Source organism: Euleptes europaea, chromosome 16 (assembly GCF_029931775.1).
Source record: "Euleptes europaea isolate rEulEur1 chromosome 16, rEulEur1.hap1, whole genome shotgun sequence".
Taxonomy (NCBI): Eukaryota; Metazoa; Chordata; class Lepidosauria; order Squamata; family Sphaerodactylidae; genus Euleptes; species Euleptes europaea.
The window spans coordinates 11,526,812-11,546,133 of record NC_079327.1 but is presented as its reverse complement, the minus strand read 5'-3'; the positions used below and the strand labels follow the sequence as shown (position 1 = coordinate 11,546,133).

The 19,322-nt window shown below is 45.3% G+C and overlaps 1 protein-coding gene across 1 annotated transcript in view; it reads left to right on the top strand.

Annotated features, from left to right (window-relative positions):
- The first annotated feature begins 317 nt into the window (after positions 1-317).
- The window catches only part of MYCBP2 (MYC binding protein 2), a 153,588-nt gene continuing 134,583 nt past the window's right edge, over positions 318-19,322 (top strand). The window contains exon 1 of the mRNA XM_056862065.1: positions 318-625. Within this exon, the coding sequence (XP_056718043.1) occupies positions 318-625 (308 nt within the window). The remainder of the gene's footprint in view (positions 626-19,322) is intronic.

Genomic DNA, 19,322 nt, shown 5'->3' with positions numbered 1-19,322 from the left:
AGGGTCGAGCGCCTGCCAGTCAGTGAGGCTAGAAAGGAAGGAAGGAGGGAGGGTGCGCGCGGCCGTCCACCCGCGTGGCTGACGTGGCCCCGCCCCCAGCGTCCCGCCAGCGCCGTTTCTCCCCCTCTCCACAGTCCCGAGGGGCGGGTCGAGCGCCTGTCAGTCAGTCAGTCAGTCAGTCAGTGAGTGAGGCGCTGCGGGCCGGGAGGGCGGGTGGTGTCTGTCGGGCCTCCCCACCCCCCACCCCGTATGGCCGGGCCGCTGAGGCGCTGAGGGAAGGGTCCGGGGGGGGCGGGGCTTGCGGGGGAGGGGCGGCCATGAACGCGGCGGCGGCGGCGGCCTCCTGTACCGCTCCCGAGCCCGCCGTCGGCGGCTTCTTCCTCTTCCCGAGCGGCCCCGGCGACGAGCCCATGGGCCCCGGCGAGAGCGCGGCCGCCTTCGGGCCGCCGCCGCCGCCTCAGGCGGCCTCCTCGGGGCTTCCCTCCCCGCCCGGTGTCGCCGGCGGCGGCGGCTGCCGGGGCCGCTACCAGCTGCTGCTGTCGGGCCGGGCCTTGGCCGAGCGCTACCGGAGGATTTACACCGCGGCGGCGCTGAGCGAGCGGGAGCAGGCCGGCCACCCGGGCAGGTAATGCCGCCGCCGAGGCTGCTGCTGCTGCTGCTGCTGCTGGTCACACGCCCCGCCGGCCCAAGGCCAGACCCCGGGGCCGGGTCCCGTCCCACCCCCCCACCCCGTGCCTCCACGTCGGTGCACCAAGGAATATAAATGTGCAGCAAAATATTAAATTGGCGGCAAAAGAGGACAAGGTCCCTGCAGGCAAATTCTGTGTAAACCTGCGCAGGTATATTTGCAGCAAAATATAAACTTGCGGCAAAAGAGGACAAGGTCCCTGCAGGTAAATTCTGTGTAAACCTTCACAGGTAAATTCTGTGTAAACCTACACAGGTATATTTGCAGCAAAATATAAACTTGCGGCAAAAGAGGACAAGGTCCCTGCAGGCAAATTCTGTGTAAACCTTCACAGGTAAATTCTGTGTAAACCTACACAGGTATATTTGCAGCAAAATATAAATTTGCGGCAAAAGAGGACAAGGTCCCTGCAGGCAAGTTCTGTGTAAACCTTCACAGGTAAATTCTGTGTAAACCTACACAGGTAATTCTGTGTAAACGTGCACAGATAACACCATTTTCTGGGCCATTTACGTATGCGAGGTTTTGCCTTGGATTTGCCGTTCTCTAGATCAGGGGTTCTCAACAGGGGTGGGGGGGATGTTAGGGTTGTGGGGGATTTGGACCAGTATTCAGCAAAGTGTGATGTCCTGTAGATTATGTACAATCTGTAAAATTGTAGTTCTTTTTTATTTTTTTAGTTAGACTACCTTGGGAAGGGGGTGAATTATATTCTGAACAATGGTGAAATGGGGGGAATGGAACAAAAAAGGTTGAGAACCACTGTTCTAGATGCACATTTCTCCCCATCCAAATTCCCAAAGCTCTGCATGGGGGGGGGGGGTTATTGTTGAGTTTTGAGAATTTGGATGGGGGGAAATGTGCATCTAAAGAGTGGCAAATACAAGGCAAAACTTCCCAGGCATAAATGGCCCTGGTAAATACCTACCCTTTCGGAACAAAATCCCAGCTGGGCCTGCACCTTCGTCATTGCCTTTCCTTATGGACAGGCGCAGTCCCCCCTTCCCTTAAGTTTTTGTCCCAGTGGGCCAACAAGGATCCCTATCACGACAACAAATAGGGCCAAATATTTTTTTCTAAAAGATATTGTTTTGTGAGGCTAGGTAGGGAAGGCGTTGTTGTTCATCCTTGTGAATCTGAGCATCTGGCAAAGAAAAGGGATCTTTGCACCTGGTTGTAAATGCTCCCCATGATGTCTGGGTTGGGGGACTTTTATTTTGGGAGGGCCCGTCATGCTGTAGGTGTCTTGGCCCCATGATATCTGGGCTAGATGACTTTTGTTTTGGGAGGGCCCTCATGCTGTAGGTGACTTGGCTACCTGGTGCAAACATCTAGGCAGGCATTACAGCATCTTTTGGAGTAAGCGAAATTTCCCGTGTTGTCCTGGGCAAGGTCTCACAGTCCTATAGCAGTAGAAAAGAGCAAGAGTCCAGTAGGATCTTAAAAAGGTAAGGGTCCCCTGTGCAAGCACCGGGCCATTCCTGACCCATGGGGTGATGTCACACCGTGATGTTTTCTAGACAGACTTTTTGTACGGGGTGGTTTGCCAGTGCCTTCCCCAGTCATCTTCCCTTTACCCCCAGCAAGCTGGGTGCTCATTTTAGTACTCGGGGGGCGGGGCGTACTGGGTACTCAGAAGGATGGAAGGCTGAGTCAACCTTGAGCCGGCTACCTAAAACGAACTTCCGTCGGGATCGAACTTGGGTCGTGAGCAGAGCTTGGACTGCAGTACTGCAGCTTACCACTCTGCACCACGGGGATCTTAAAGACTAACAAAATTTCTGGCTGGGTTATGGGCTTTCATGAGCCACAGCTCACTTCTTCAGTGATAGAAAAGACCAAGAGTCCAGTAGCACCTTAAAGACTAACAAAGTTTCTGGCAGGGGTATGAGCTCATACCTTGCCAGAAATTTTGTTAGTCTTTAAGATGCTACTGGACTCTTGCTCTTTTCTACTGCTAGTGACAGACTTACACGGCTACCCATTGAATCCTACAGCAGATTGTGTTGCTCATCAGCAAATCACTTACCCCATGCTAGTTAACAAGGTAATGTTTTGGTATTTGTTTTCCGCTACCTTCCTTTCCTAATAACATTTTAACCTGTGGCTGCCTAGTGCATGTGGACTAGGGGGAGGGGGGAGAGACTAGAACTGGGGGTGGTTTGGGAGCTGCTGTTAAACAGTTTTAAATGAGAATTAGCGCCTTCTGTCACCACCATTGAAGGTAGTAAGGATTTTTCTGCGTTCAGGCCTGAGATCTGGGGCCTAATTCTATACAGGTCCTTAGAGCTCTCTCAGCCCCACATACATCCCAGGGTGTCTGTTATGGGGAGGGGAAGGGAAGGTGATTGTAAGCTGGTTTGATTCTTCCTTAAGTGGTGGAGAAAGTCAGCATATAAAAACCAGCTCTTCTTCCTCCTCCCATGTAGGAACACCTGTTGAGGAGTGTGTGTGTGTAAAGTGCTGTCAAGTCGCAGCTGACTTATGGTGACCATTTTTGGGGGGTTTTCATGGCAAGAGACTAACGGGTGGTTTGCCAGTGCCTTCCACTGCCCAGCAACCTGGTATTCCTTGGTGGTCTCCCATCCAAATACTAACCAGGGCTGACCCTGCTTAGCTTCTGAGATCTGACAAGATCAGGCTAGCCTGGGCCATCCAGGTCAGGTTGAGGAATACATGTCCAAAATTATAGCAGAATGTAAATTTCGTTCATGAGCGAATATCTGCTTTTGTTTTCAGAACATGGGTTGTAGCTTTCATAAGTATTCCAGAGGCAATACCTAGTGAGGGGTTGCAGAATAGCTAGGATAGGTATCTACCAGGTAATTTTAAAAATGGATGTGTTATCTGTGTAGGTTTATACAGAATTTGCCTGCAGAGACCTGTCATCTAGAAACAGGTTACCTCTTACCTTGACAGTGGATATGGCAGCTCTTTCTAGAGTAGATGAAAATTATAGAACAAACTATTTTAGGGTAAGGTCATGTTGGGTAAGGCTACAGTTATAACACTATCTCTGAATTATCTGCAGTATTAATTATCAGTTAACAAATGAGCAGTTGTCAAAGGCTTATTCTTATGACTAGGCGGTAACCCCCACCCATAGGAAGCCAAACATCCCATGCCAAACATGGTGAATGACTTGCATATATCTATATCTAAATCTATATATATATATTGCTGTCATTGTACACAGTGTTTTAGAGGGTTAAAAAAAACTTTTTATAAAAGAGTAACATAAGTAAAAATAAAAAGGTAGGCCTCTGCTCTGAGGAACTTGCCATTGACAGTGGTGGGAGATGAGAATGGTGATGCTACAGAATGGAGAGAGAGCGGTTGAAGGCCTCATGAATATTCTGGCAAAGGTAGAGGTTTAATTTTGTTATGTCATAAGATATGAAAGGGCATCCTTCCTTCACTGTAGCTGCTTTTAGGTGAGACTGCGATCAAACCAAGGAAATAAGGAGATGCTAATATCGTATGTGCCTAAGAAGCTGTTAATTTAGGAAAGGAAGATATTAAGAGGGAGTTCACCAGCTCCTGACACCATCCATTTGAATGGTCTGTTTTCTGACTTAAATACCCCTGATGTTAGAGAGATGCTGAAACATAGTGTACCATGTCACTGCAAGGGAAGATGATGATCTGCTATATGGGAGCAGTTTGTAAATTTTCAAAGATAGTAATATAGCTTGCGTAGACAAAAATCATGATTTACTTGTTCCTTCTGGAGTTCAGCTGGGCAGCTATTTGAAATTATTTTTTGAGTAGATGGGCTAACTGTACATAATGTCTACCTAGAGGCCTCTCAAGAAACACAGGAAGAAGAAAGGAATGTCTTGTCTTTGCATAGTGTACGGCTGAATACCATCTTTTATTGACTTTCTCCTGAACTGTTGTGGTGATTTTAACTTACTTTGAGTGATCCTTGATTATCCAAAGTACTTCAGTTGCTTTTTTGTATTTGAGGATTCATAGAGTTGCTTCATAGAGGTATGTCATCTCTTTGTTCTCTGGTTGAGAAGGTGGGTGTTTCACAGTCCTCCTTTTGAGCAGGTAATGCCCTCCCAGTAGCCTCGTCTTGGTCAAATTACTTGTTTACGGACAAATGGTGATGCAAGTTCAAGCGTGTGCTTTTATGGTCAAGACGAGCTATAGCAGGGCTAGCCTAGCACTTGAATGCAGAGAAGTGGAGTTCACAGAAGCTCTATGTAAGGCTTAAGGCAGGGGTGTTGAACTCAATTGTTAGGAGGGCAGGATATGACATAAATGTCACTTGGTCGGGCCGGGTCATGCCTCGCCAGCCCAGATAGAGAGTGGGGGGTGGGGTTTGGCTGCCTCGGCAGGTTCGTGGGCCGGATGAGAGCTCTCAAGAGGCCAAATCTGGCCCACGGGTCTTATGTTTGACACCCCTGGCTTAAGGCAATGGAACTGTTCAGGATGTGCCCACCCTTGAGGACCCAATCTCTGCTTGTATCACCTACAGATAGGTACAGTACCCAGTTTCTATTCATAACCAATTAGGGAGGACGATAGCCATTTGCTGAGCAGAGGTAGGAGCGACAAAATGCGAGGCGACACTTTGTCTGTTCCTGAGCTCTATGCTTAGTTCCTGTGCCTGAAGCGACAGGGCTGCCGTGTAGAAGAAGCTCCTAGTTGTCTTCTTCCAATGTGAATTTTTTTTTGGGTGGGGGGAGGTCCTCCTTTTTTGTTTGCGCTGCTCTTGTTTGGACCTAAAAACGAGAATGAATACGAAATGGGAACTGGATGATCTTGGTCTGCACTAGGAGGTCTGTGTTCCTTCTCAACCCTGACATAGTTTCCTGCTGCTGAGAGCTTATGGCCAATTTGTAGTTTATATGGCAGAAGCTGCATCAAGTTGTGTTTTCTAAATTTTATCAGCCCAGCAAATGTTCACTAAACTGACCACATCCTAGCTATTTTGCTTATTTAGCTTGAGGGAGGGGGAGAACTAACCTATAAAGTTCCCCTGTCTGATCACCTGGAGGCAAAAAAAAGTTCTACAGAGAGCTAGAGAAGAGGCTGTTCACTATAAGCATTAAAAGGTAAATTCCTGAAAGTAGCATGGGTTTGTTCTTTGATTTGATGAATGTCCAAAGGCATGACTACAAGCTTATCCTGGTATGATCACTTTCTTATTTGAAAAGGGAAAAAAAGGGCTTGGCAGTTAAATGCTTTGCAGCCATTCCAAGCCTATAATACTGACTCAGTAATAGCACCGTATTCTGAATTTGTTTATTTCCAAGATGAAGCTAATAGCTCAGGTAGAACATAAGAAAGGCCATGCTGGATCAGACCAAGGCCCATCAACTCCAGCAGTGTGTTCACACAGTGGCCAACCAGGTGCCTCTAGGAAGCCCCCAAACAAGACGACTGCAGCAGCATTGTCCTGCCTGTGTTCCACAGCATCTAGTATAATAGGCATGCTCCTCTGATACTAGAGAGAATAGATATGCATCATTTTTACTAGTAGCCATGGGTAGCCCTCTCCTCCATGAACATGTCCATTCCCCTCTTAAAGCCTTCCAAGTTGGCGGCCATCCCCACACCCTGGGGCAGGGAGTTCCACAATTTAACTTGGTAGGTGTGTTTGTGTGTGCATCCTTTTTTTCTGACCACGCTTGGAGGCTGTGTGCTTCAGTTGTTGCTTTGCATGCTGAAAGTCCCAGGTTATGTCCCTGGCATCTCCAGTTTAAAAGGATCTCAGATAACAGGTGTTGGTTGATTCTGTGCCTGAGACCCCAGAAAGCTTTTGTGAGTCAGAGCAGACAATACTGGTTATAAGGCAGTTTCCTGTGCTCATAAATTGTATGCCCAAAGATGACATCATCTTGAGAAGTTGCCATCCTAATGCAAAAGCTATGTGCATGGCTCCTGGATTGTTTCTGTAATTTTAATCTATCGTATTTTCAACATGAATCTTCATTTTAATGTCATATGATATTGCACAGATTAATGAAGATGCATGCTTGATTAATATATTGTGTTATTCTAGAGTAGACGTACAGATGATTTAAATGTTTGTGTCTGATTTCTTTATGAACTTTGAATAATTTTAGCAGCTACAATTTTTGCTACTTTTCTTCTTTCGGATCATGCATTTTCAGCTGGAACTGAATGTTTTAAGTTACCCTTGTGACAAGTAAATACAAAAAGTTAAGCAATCTTTAAGAATAAATCAGTTCTTTTTAAACAACACCTTTGATATTTTAGTGTTTAAAATAAATATGTTTACTCTAAACTTATATTTGACATGTTAAGGGTAAAACTATAACTACCTAAGTTACAGTTCTAGTGTACAACATAATGTTATATTTTAAACGCTGTGATTGGTTGTAACACTGGCAGTTTTGACTGCATACAAGGTTGATAAACGTATGTTTATATGGTATTGGTATTTGTAAACTCTATGGATGATAAATAGAAATGCAAAGGTCCAGGGAAGGGGACAAAATAAGGTAACATTCAAAGTTGATTTCCTACATGTTCCCCAGTCCTTCTTCAAAAATTGGAAAGTTTTAGAAAAAAGTTAAAAAACCTTTTTCCAATTATGGAATATTGTGTTTCAGAATCATGAATGAAATACTTTCTAAGTACTTGGTGGGTTCCAGGAAAGGTGTTGGCAGGTGCCATGGTACTCACGGGCACCGCGTTGGGGACAACTGCCTTAGGATTTAATGTTGGAAAAGTATTTTCAAATGTTGGAGAATATAAAACATCTGCAGATACTGGGTCCAGAGGTGCAGTCTGGTTGTTGGCCAAACAGTGATCCTGTGGCTTGGTGGGCAAGGCTTTGGGATTTCTGACGCCTCGTGCTTTTCCCTTACTCAGATTCTTCTGTGATGCATCAAATTAAATACATTTATGCATCTTTGAAAATATAGTCTTCTCTCAGAGATCAATGATATATGGAAGAGTGGAGATGCAGTTCAGTTTATGGCAGTACTCAGTTTATGAAGTCTGTAGCGCTTAGAGTGAAAGAATGAACCATAAGAACATAAGAAAAGCCATTCTGGATCAGACCAAGGTCCTTCAAATCCAGCAGTCTGTTCAAGGTCCTTCAAATCCAGCAGTGGCCAACCAGGTGCCTCTAGGAAGCCCACAAACAAGACGACTGCAGCAGCATTGTCCTGCCTGTGTTCCACAGCACCTAAGATAATAGGCATGCTCCTCTGATCCTGGAGAGAATAGGTATGCATCATGACTAGTATCCATTTTAACTAGTAGTCATGAATACCCCTTTCCTCCATGAACATGTCCACTCCCCTCTCAAAGCCTTCCAAGTTGGCAGCCATCACCGCATCCTGGGGCAGGGAGTTCCACAATTTAACCTTTGGCAAGGACTTTGATAAACTTCAATTTTGCTAGTATTTTCAGGGACATGCATTCGCTGAAATGCAGTGGGGTATAAAAAAAATGGCTGAGGAGAGGTAGTTTTGCCTACATTTAGTATGACATTGTTAATTGTAAGCTGCCTCAAGCTGCCTCTAATGAGATGGCATAGATGTTGTCTAAATATGACGTGCATCTTGATCCCCAATGGCTCTGACTCCAGGTAGGCTGCAGTCCTGTATACACTTTCCTGTGCGTGACCTTAAAACCATTGCACTCTTCAATAGAATATTAAGTTTAACTTAACATACAAAGTTCCTTACTACTACTGTTACTAATTATTTCCTTACTATGGTTTTTCTTCTTCTTTTCATTCAAAATAGGAGTGTTCTCTTTATGCATTATTACTGTGAGATATGCCTGTTGTTTTGAAGATATGCCTGTTGTATTGAAGTCAGTCTTTCTGTTTACTGCAGTGTTGGTGCCTTTTACTTTCAGCTTTTTCCTATTTTCCCAACTGGCAAAAATTAAAGCGTATTTTGGTAAGGTATAGCAACTTACATTTCTGTCTTTAACAATGGGGCTATTTGTGATTGTCATTTAAATAAAATATTAACTTCTTAATACTTTATAAACCATACAGTCAATCTCATGCACTAATTAAAGGAAAAGGAATTTAGTAGGCTTGGTAAGGAAATTTTGCATTTATTTCACTTTCTCAGTCTCAAGTTTTCAAAAAAAAAATTGTACTGATGTTACACAGCACTGAATGAGTTAATAATAGAGAAAAGCTTAACATGTTCACTTTTTAATCTCGAGATTATTTGAATTTCGTTAAGAGCCTTTTAATTTATTGATACCACATTAATGCCGTTTAACCGAAGATTGCATATGACACTTCATTGCTAATAATAGAAGTCATTTGTTAACAGATTAACAAGCTGATCCCGAGCATGGTTTCTCAGGGGCAAGTCATGCTGAGTTCACTGGGCTTATTTAGTAAGTAAACTTTGCAGCCATAATGATAAAAATGTTGTTTAAATCAGCTGTTGTATTTAATTTTCTGCTTATTGCTGTGGGACACATACAACTTAAGTTATCTGAGTATCTTTGCCAGTTTGGCTTCTGAGAATTTGTATGCAGTTTATTTTGATTCCTAGCTTTGTAGTAATGTAATGATATAATGAATGTTTGGATAAATATTCTTTGGTATATCTGTTCTACTGATGCGTCTGATGAAGTTGAGAGAGCGTGAAATGAAGGCCTGTCATGTACTAGACCAGTTATAAGTCCGGCTTTGAGGTCTTACTTTTTTGTTGTATGTTTTTCCTAGAATAATGGAATTATAGATATATCGTTTTTTCTTTTAATACTATATTCTCAGTTTGGCTGTTTATAAATCTTTAAATTTGATCACCGTACCAAATTATTTTAAAGTTTGATTTTTCTCTTTTTCGAATAGGTAAAATAAATTCTTGAACTAAGCAAAGTTGCTTGTTCTAAGGCCCATTTCTACATGGGTTATTTGCCCTGGGTTCAATGCTATTGGGAAGTGGTCCCCCTCCCCCTCTTTCCCACAGCACTGTGGTACATTTGGGCACCTCCTCAGGTTTCCCCAGGTTTTCTCTGCTCTTTCCCAAATCTGCTTTGCTGCTTTGGGGAAGGCCTGTGGCTCAGTGATAGAGCATCTGCTTGGCACGCAGAAGCTCCCAGGTTCAGTCCCTGGCATCTCCAGTTAAAGGAACCAGGCAAGTAGGTGATGTGAAAGACCTCTACCTGAGACCCTGGAGAGCCTCTGCCAGTCTGAGTAGACAATACTGACTTTGATGAACCAATGGTCTGATTCAGTATAAGGCAGTTTCATGTATTCATGTGTGCTCAAAGTTTTGGAGAAGATTGCAGTAAATACTGGATGTGAGTGAGAAAGTTGGGATTTTCTTCATCCTGCCCGTGCAGCAATCATTTTTGCTTCTCCTTCATTGCCATTTTCTCTGTACCTTCCTTCCATCTCGCCGAGATGTGAATTCCTGCGTAGGACTCTGAAAAAATGTTTTTCCTGGTTTTTTTCTGAGAATTTTCCCAACTTTTTAAAATGGGAAAATTGGGTTATTTGGGGGAGCAGTGAAAAAACAAACTCCTATGAATTATTTTCTGAGTGAGTGAAATGCATCTTAAGGCATGGTTTTTATCACTCAAATTATATAGCATGAAAAAAGCCTGGCGACTTTTTCAATTTTTCCAATGGAAAAATTGGGATTGGGGGGGGGGGTGACACTGAAAAAAACCTCCTATGATCCCCCCCTTTTAATGAGTGACATGAAAGACAAGGTTTTACTCAAAATGTACAGATAACCTTAAATTTATATACAAACACACAGCATTAGTTGTGGTGGAAAGCCCCTTTGAAAACAGTGAAGCTGCGCCAGCAGAAAGCTGACCCGGCTTACCTGGTCAAAAGGGGACAGGAAGCTGCCTACTCGCAGCTCTGCCCCCGGCATGCTCTAGGAACAGCCCCTGGTGTCCCTGCTGTGGCAGCGTCGGGAGAATGGCATTCGGGTCATCCCCCCCTGCCAGCATCCGTGCCACCCTGGACTGTCTAAGTGGCATGGGCTCCAGAGCAGGGGGCATGAACGCCGGTGCAGCCCCTTTCTGGTCTCCAAAGGACTTTGGTCCTTGAGGCTCAGGAATGGGCTGTTAGTATAGAGCACTTTGCAATATAGAATCATAGAGTTGGAAGGGACCACCAGAGTCATCTAGTCCAACCCCCTGCACAATGCAGGAAATTAACAACTACCTCCCCCCCCACATCCCCAGTGACCCCAACCCTGGCCTGCAATGCAGGATCCCACAATCAAAGCACTCCCGACAGATGGCCATCCAGCCTCTTCTTAAAAACCTTGAAAGACGGGGACTCCACCACCCTCCAAGGCAGTGCATTCCACCATCGAACAGCCCTCACCGTCAGAAAGTTCTTCCTAATGTTTAGGTGGAATCGCTTTTCTATTAGTTTAAATCCATTACTCCGTGTCCTAGTCTCTGGAGCAACAGAGAACAAGTTAGTTCCTTCATCAACATGACATCCCTTCAGATATTTAAACATGGCTATCATGTCTCCCCTCAATCTTCTCTTCTCCAAACTAAACAAACCCAACTCCCTAAGACTCTCCTCATAGGGCATGGATTCCAGACCTCTGACCATTTTGGTCGCCCTCCTCTGGACACGCTCCAACTTGTTAACATCCTTCTTAAATTGTGGAGCTCAAAGGTGGACACAGTATTCCAAGTGAGGTGTGACCAATGCAGAATACAGTGGTAGTATTACTTCCCTTGATCTAGACCCAATACTCCTATTGATGCAGCCCAGAATTGCATTGGCCTTCTTAGCCGTCAATCACACTGTTGACTTATGTTCAGTTTGTGGTCCACTAAGACTCCCAGATCTTTCGCATGTACTGTTGTCAAGCCAACTATCTCCCATCCTGTACCTGTGCCTTATGTTGTTTCTGCCTAGGTGAAGAACCTTACACTTCTCCCTATTGAAATCCATTTTATTACTTATGGCCCAGCTCTCCAGTCTATCAAGGTCATTCTGAACTCTGACCCTATCCTCCGGGGTATTAACTACCCCTCCTAACTTGGTGTCATCTGCAAATTTGATTAGCATGCTCTAATCCATCATCCAAGTCATTTATAAAAATATTAAATATTACCGGTCCCAGGACAGATCCCTGTGGTACCCCACTAGTCACTCCTCTCCAGGATGAAGTTGTGCCTTTAATGAGCACCCTTTGGGTTCGGTTGGTCAACCAATTACCAATCCACCTAACAGTAGTAGTGTCCAGCCCACATTTTATAGCTTTGTTTCAAGAAGATCATGGGGGACTTTATCAAAGGCTTTACTGAAATCAAGGTACACTACATCTACAGCATTCCCTTCATCTACCATACTTGTCACTCTATCAAAAAAAGATATGAGATTAGTTTGGCATGACCTGTTTTTGAGAAACCCATGTTGACTGTCAGTGATCACGGCATTTCTTTCTAAATGCTTACAGACTGTCTGCTTAATTATCTGCTCTAGTATTTTACCTGGTATTGATGTCAGGCTGACTGGGCGATAATTGTTTGGGATTTCTTTCCTTCCCTTTTTAAAGATGGGGACCACATTAGCCCTCCTCCAGTCTGCTGGAACCTCTCCTGTTCTCCATGAATTCTCAAAGATTATTGCCAGCGGTTCTGAAATCACTTCAGCCAGTTCTTTTAACACCCTTAGATGCAGTTTGTCCTGCCCCGGAGACTTGAATTCATCAAGAGTAGTCAAATATTCCCGTACTATCTCAGATTCTATGCTGTAATTCCCCTATTGCATCCTCTGCACCATTATTCCCAGGTTGAGTACTATTCCCCTTTTGGGAGAAGACTGATACAAAAAAGGAGTTAAGTAATTCTGCCTTTTCTGCCTCCCCTGTTAATAACTCACCATCCTCTCCACGCAATGACCCGATCGTTACCTTGATCTTACTTTTGTTATGGACATAACCAAAAAACCTTTTTTGTTATGTTTAACTTCCCTGGCTAGTCAGAGCTCATTCTGCACTTTAGCCTTCCTGACTTTCTCCCCACATGTGTTGGCTACTTGTTTGAATTCCTCTTTGTTGATTTCTCCCTTTTTCCATTTCTTGTACATGCCCTTCTTAAATCCTATCTCAGCCAAAGGTTCTTTAGACATCCACCCTGGTTTCTTCAAGCCTCTACCTTTTTTTCTCTCCTCGTGGGAATTGATTTAAATTGCGCCTTCAATATCTCCCTTTTAAGAATTTCCCATCCTTCATGTACTCCCTTCTCATTCAATATTCTCACCCACGGGATCACACCCAGTAGTTCCCTAAATTTATTGAAATCAGCTTTCCTAAAGTCTGTTTCTTGACTATTTCTTGCTTCTCCTTTCTGCTGTATAACAAACTCCAGGATTACATGGTCACTCCCACCTAAAAATCCCACTCCTTCAACCCCATAAACCAAGTCATCATTATTGGTTAAGATCAGATCCAAAATGGCTGTTTCCCTTGTCGCTTCTTCCACTTTTTGGACTATGAAGTTGTCTGCAAGGGAAGTGAGGAATTTGTCAGACCTAGTCGTTTTGGTGGAGTTAGCCTTCCAACAGATGTCAGGATAATTGAAATCTCCCATTACTGCTACAGCTCTCTTTTTTGAATGTTTGGCCATCTGTTCCAGGAAAGCATCATCTAACTCCTCAGTCTGGCTTGGGGGTCTATAATATACCCCCACAATGACATCACTGTTTTTCTCCCCCTTAATTTTTACCCAGATGGTTTCAAGCTGGGTTCCAGTGTCTAAGACCTGGATCTCCTCGCAGGTGTAATCATCTCTAACGTATAATGCTACTCCTCCCCCCTTCCGATTTGGTCTATTTCTCCAAACTGTCTGAAGGGGGGAGGGTTGAGACAATTAGTAGTGGGCTTCCTAGAGGCACCTGGTTGGCCCCTGTGTGAACAGGCTGCTGGACTTGATGGGCCTTGGTCTGATCCAGCATGGCCTTTCTTATGTTCTTATGGAAAGGGTTCAGCAGGGTGCTTTTATAAAGCGAATGGGATTGAACTGTGTACCGTATATAATGTATAAGCCGACCTGCGTATAAGCCGAGGTGCCTAATTTTACCCCAAAAATGGGGAAAAATTAGGCACCCGTGTATAAGCCGAGGGTCGACTTACACAATGCCCCTGCCCCAGGTCGCCCTCCAGACCCACCCCGACCCCAGCGCCACCCCCTCCCGGGCCCTCCACACCCACCCTGACCCCAGCGCCACCCTAGGGGGGAGGGAGAAGAGCCCCTGAACCCCTTACTCACCGGGAGGACGAGGCCCGCTGATCAGCTGGAGGCGGCAGCAGGGAAGGCATGCAGGCCGGAGGCGGCAGCGGGGCCCTGCCTGAGCACAGGCAGGCCCCGCTGGCCTCTCCCAGGCCGCAGAGAAGGCGCGGGGGGGGGGGGGCGGCGGGACCTTCCTGCGCTCAGGCAGGCCCCGCTGGCCTCTCCCAGGCCGCAGGAAAGGGGGGGGCGGCGGGGCCTGCCTGAGCTCAGGAAGGCCCCGCTGGCCTCTCCCAGGCCGCAGAGAAGGCGCGGGGGGGCGGCGGGGCCTTCCTGCGCTCAGGCAGGCCCCGCTGGCCTCTCCCAGGCCGCAGAGAAGGCGCGGGGGGGCGGCAGGGGGGGCGGCGGGGCCTTCCTGCGCTCAGGCAGGCCCCGCTGGCCTCTCCCAGGCCGCAGAGAAGGTGCGGGGGGGCGGCGGGGCCTGCCTGAGCGGAGGAAGGCCCCGCTGGCCTCTCCCAGGCCGCAGAGAAGACGTGCAGGATGGCGGCGGGGCCTTCCTGCGCTCAGGCAGACCCCGCTGGCCTCTCCCAGGCTGCAGAGAAGGCGTGCGGGATGGCGGCGGCGGTAAGTTTCCCCCCTCCCCCGCCTACCGTATTGACCCGCGTATAAGCCAAGTTGGCTTTTTTCAGCCCTTTTTTTAGGCTGAAAAACTTGGCTTATACGCGAGTATATACGGTATATAGTATTATCTGTTTGCTTTATTATCTTGCTGTCACTCCATGATTTTCAACTGATGTAATACTGTTTTTCTCTATAGTATCTGTGTTCTCTATCATGTCTAATATTCTATGCTTGTTTTGGATTTTGTTAATCCTAGTACATTGCTTATTAGATGTCTCATCCTGTTGGCTGCATCAACCTTCACTGTGTAATCCACCTTGAGTTTCAGTGCGGAAGGCAGGCTGTAAATGTAATAAAGTAATCATTGTTTAGAAAAGAGGGGGAGGTATAGCTGCTGTTGAAATATTTTAAATTAGGACTTCTTGGAAGGGACGTTGGGAATGCCACATGATCATGAGGGAGACAGATCAGTTTGACGATGCAGCATTGAAAAACTTAAAAACATTTATGTTCATATGTATCACACTTTGCTACAGGTAGATAAAATAAATCATCCAGGTTATTGCCAGAAATTGAAAAAATGCCTGTGAGATTTCTGGTTAATATTTGTATTGATACATGAAATAAACACTGTTCTTCAATGAAGTAAAATTGCTATTAAATGATGATGTAATGTTACTTAACACCATTTATGTCTAAAATTTTGGAAATATTGAAAGTAAATGCTAGAAATACAAACAGGAAAAGAGGAATTTAATTCACTGTTGGTAGACTTGTAGAAGAGGAAGAGGCTTTTTGGTTACAGACATGATATACGATTAACAAGATGCTCATCATCAAGCTGACTCTTGACTGTAAAGCTTACATTTTGACACCTATGAAAAGTTAAGTTTCAAAAGACAAAGAAATGCTTTCATATGGTTTTCAGTTATTTTTGTGTTGGTTTTTCTGTGTAAAAAGAAAAAATCTGTGCAAAATAAAGGAGAGGCTGAAAGTCTGCAGTGACTTTGACAGTCTGCCTGCTGTGTGGAGAAGAGTTGGATCATACTGGGTGCTCGCATATGTGCCAATGACCCCATCCAGTGTAGTGAAACAACAACCGTCATCTTCCAGACCTCTGTACCAATAAGCTAAGTTTGATTGGCACATGGAATTGATGCCCTCTGGAGCCCCATGGCACAGAGTGTTAAGCTACAGTACTGCAGTCAAAAGCTCTGCTCACGACCTGAGTTCGATCCCGATGGAAGTCGGTTTCAGGTAGCCGGCTCAAGGTCGACTTGGCCTTCCATCCTTCTGAGGTCGGCAAAATGATTACCCAGCTTGCTGGGGGGTAAAGTGTAGACGACTGGGGAAGGCACTGGCAAACCACACCGTAAATAAAGTCTGCCTAGTAAACATCGAGATGTGATGTCACCCCATGGGTCAGGAATGACCCGATGCTTGCACAGGGGACCTTTACCTTTTTTTAGGGCAGTGAATCCACTTTTGAGTTTACCTTTCTGAAGGATTTCAGCCTGATGCATTAGTCTGGTTAGCACGCTGATCCTTCAGGATCTCGATAATCCCCATTTCTTAGCCCACCGCTTAGAGGTTTTCCAGGATGTGGTGAACTGTCATTGTCAAATATAGTAAGAAAGTTTACAAGGTCAAGAAATCCCTCCCCCTTCTATTTTAAGTGACTTCATTGGTTAAATATCTGTGAATAGGCTTGTAGCCAGTTAGTGTAGGTTTTGGTGGCTATTAAGCAATTAGCACACACTTCTGTATGCATTAGATTTTTTTTTTACAACACATCTGCTTTATTATTCAGTTGGTTGTGACTTCATGGCACATTATTATTATTAATGTTTTTAACGTAGAAAAGATTTTTGAGCAATCTTGTACAATTTGAACAAAGTTAAATTAGAAAATGAGATTGCCGCTTCTACTCAATTAAAAAGCATCTCCTGTTTTGTGTTTCCATGATGATAAAACCTTTATTGCCAGACTAGCGGAAGAACCTAAACCTAAGGTTCAAATGTCAAATGGCCTTAAGTTTGTATTTACCATCATTACCTTCCTTCTGAAGATCTCCTTCGCTAGTTTTCCCTTTGCACTCAAAACACCTTTTGCCTGTTCTCTCTCGGGGCCGCCTTATCTTTAAGCCTGTTTTACTTTGGTTTACAGTAACAATCAACACTCACACAATAATAAAAACAGCCATAACCATTTTTAGAAAGGACACAGCATAAAACAATCAGCACTGATAAAAACAGGTGTGGTGATGGGGGAGGGAACAGATATCAGAACCAATAGGACAGACTTGGGTCACCAGGGTTTTTCCATGGGCAGAAGGATTTCCATCTGCAGAGTGCTACTTTCTCTCTCCCTCCTGTAACATCATGAAAAGCCCCCCACTGCTATTTCTGAGGTCCCCTGGTCCCCTCCCTTTTAGGATTTTAAAGGTTAACACCTGGAGTCTGTATTGTGGCTGGACGTGCACTTGAGAAATGTTCTCATTATGGTATGTCTGAGTTAATAATGTGGTTGCAGAATTTCTTTTTGACCACTTGAAGCTTTCAAAGATGTCCCAGTTTACACCACAAATTAATTAAGTTTGAATGTAACATGGGTCACTATGGCAAGGTCCTTCTTTTTCTAAGGGGGTAAAAGCTGGTGTACCAACCCAAGTTGGTATAATCTGCTCCTAGCTGCAGATACTTTCTTTGCATACATGCTGTTCAGTATGCAAACCTCAAGCGTCAAATGTGATATTTTAGGAGGAATGCAGTTGATTGAACACTGCCTCCTTTGCTGTGGCAAATTGCATAGTAGTACTCCGTCTTGCCTTGGTTCAGCTTCAGTTTATTAACTTCGTCCATGCCATCACTTATACGCAAGTTCAGTTTCCACTGTTCTCACCTGCATCAAATGAAAAGGAGAAATGAAGTTTGGTTGAACTCATGAAGCTGCCTTATACTGAATCAGACCCTTGGTCCATCAGAGTCAGTATTGTCTCCTCAGACCAGCAGCAGCTCTCCATGGTCTCAGGCAGAAGTCTTTCACATCACCTATTTGCCTAGTCCCTTTAACTGGAGATGCCGGGGATTGAACCTGGGACCTTCTGCATGTCAAGCAGATGCTGTACCATTGAATCACAGCCCCTCCCCTAGATGGTGTCATCTGATGATGCCTCACCCCAGGTATCCAGATGACCTTTTCCTGAGAGTTTAATGTAGATATTAGATAGCATGGGAGACATCCTGCAGAACACCATGGCAACAGTGGTAGTTTCACAGTACCATTTTCAGTCTGCCGGGTTGAATGAAACCATTATAACATATTGCTGTTTAGTTCCAGTCCTGTAGGCGATCCATGGCTGACAGTGTGGGTACTTCTAGGTCAGGTGTTGAACTCATTTGTTGGGCCGCATATGACATAAATGTCACTTGGTCGGGCCGAGCCATGCCTCGCCAGCCCAGATGGGGACTGGAGGGGGTGGCTGCCTCAGCTGGATTGCGGGCTAGAAAGAGCTCTCAAGAGGCTGGATCTGGCCCGCAGGCCTTATGCTTGGCACCCCTGTTCTAGAGGTCTCAGTAGCTTTCAAGAGCATCATGTACTCTCCTGTAACAGGTAATCAACCAAATTAAGACAGTTTCAGTCTCAAACCCAGGTCCAAGTGGCTTCAGATCTGTCATCCAAGAATATCTGGAACTGGGTTGTTGCCATGTCAATATGATGGTCTGCTGACATGGCAGTTAGGGTTTCATGTGATGGGAGAAAGACCAGAAATAAGAGTTGGTTTTTATACCCTGATTTTCTCAACCTTTAAGGAGTCTAAAAGTGGCTTACAATCGCCTTCCCTTCACCACCACCCCACAAAAGGCACCTCGTGATGTTGGTGGGGCTGAGAGATTTCTGAGAAAACTGTGACTGGCCCAAGGTCATCCAGCAGGCATCATGTGTAGGAGTGGGGAATCAAACACTGTTCTCCAGGTTAGAGTCCGCCACTCTTAACCACTACACCGTGCTGGCTCTCCAAAAGCCTTTGCTGTTCAGCGTGCCTTCTAATCAGTGTCCCTTCTCCCCAGTTCTGTCTTGTGAATTCCAGAAAACATAATGTGAAGTCAAAATAAAGCCTAATATCTCGTGAAAGACACAACACACTTAAACATAGTTCTCTCTGACTTTGCTGCTGTTACAGGGAGAGCTCTCACTTTTCTTGCTTTCTTCTCAGCAGTGGGCCCTTCTCGCCCGTAAAAACAACAGACCCTTAAACCCGTGACAACAAACCCTTAAATCCTTGGCCCTTCTGTCAACGTTGGAGGTTGTGACTGACGGAGGTTGAAGGTGGTGCGTGTGAACTTTGCCCATAGGAAGGGAATTAGCAGAAATTGCCCTCCCGCTTCTGTGCGAGCGTTTGGTCCTTTTGCATAGCAGCTCGAATAAGATTGGGGAGAGGCTGTGCCTACTGATTATCCTCTTGTTTCTTCCCTTCTCTGTGTTTTGTGCCGTTCTTGCGCAAATCCGCCCCTGCGAGCAGCTTTGAAGGGCAGAGGGGTTGTGGTAGGAAATAGAGGTGCTGTGGGTCAGTGGCAGAGCATCTGCGTTTCATGCAGAAGATCCCAGGTTCAGCCCCTGCATCTCCAGTTAAAGGGACTAGGCAAGTAGGTGATGTGAAAGACCCCTCTGCATGAGACCCTGGAGAGACGCTGTCGGTCTGAGAAGACAATACTGACTTCGATGGGCCGAGGGTCTGGTTCAGTATAAGGCAGCATCATGTGTCAATTGCCCTGTCTGTGAGCCGCTTTTGTAATATTGCAGTAGGCTTCAGATCAGTGAAAGGCGGGATGAA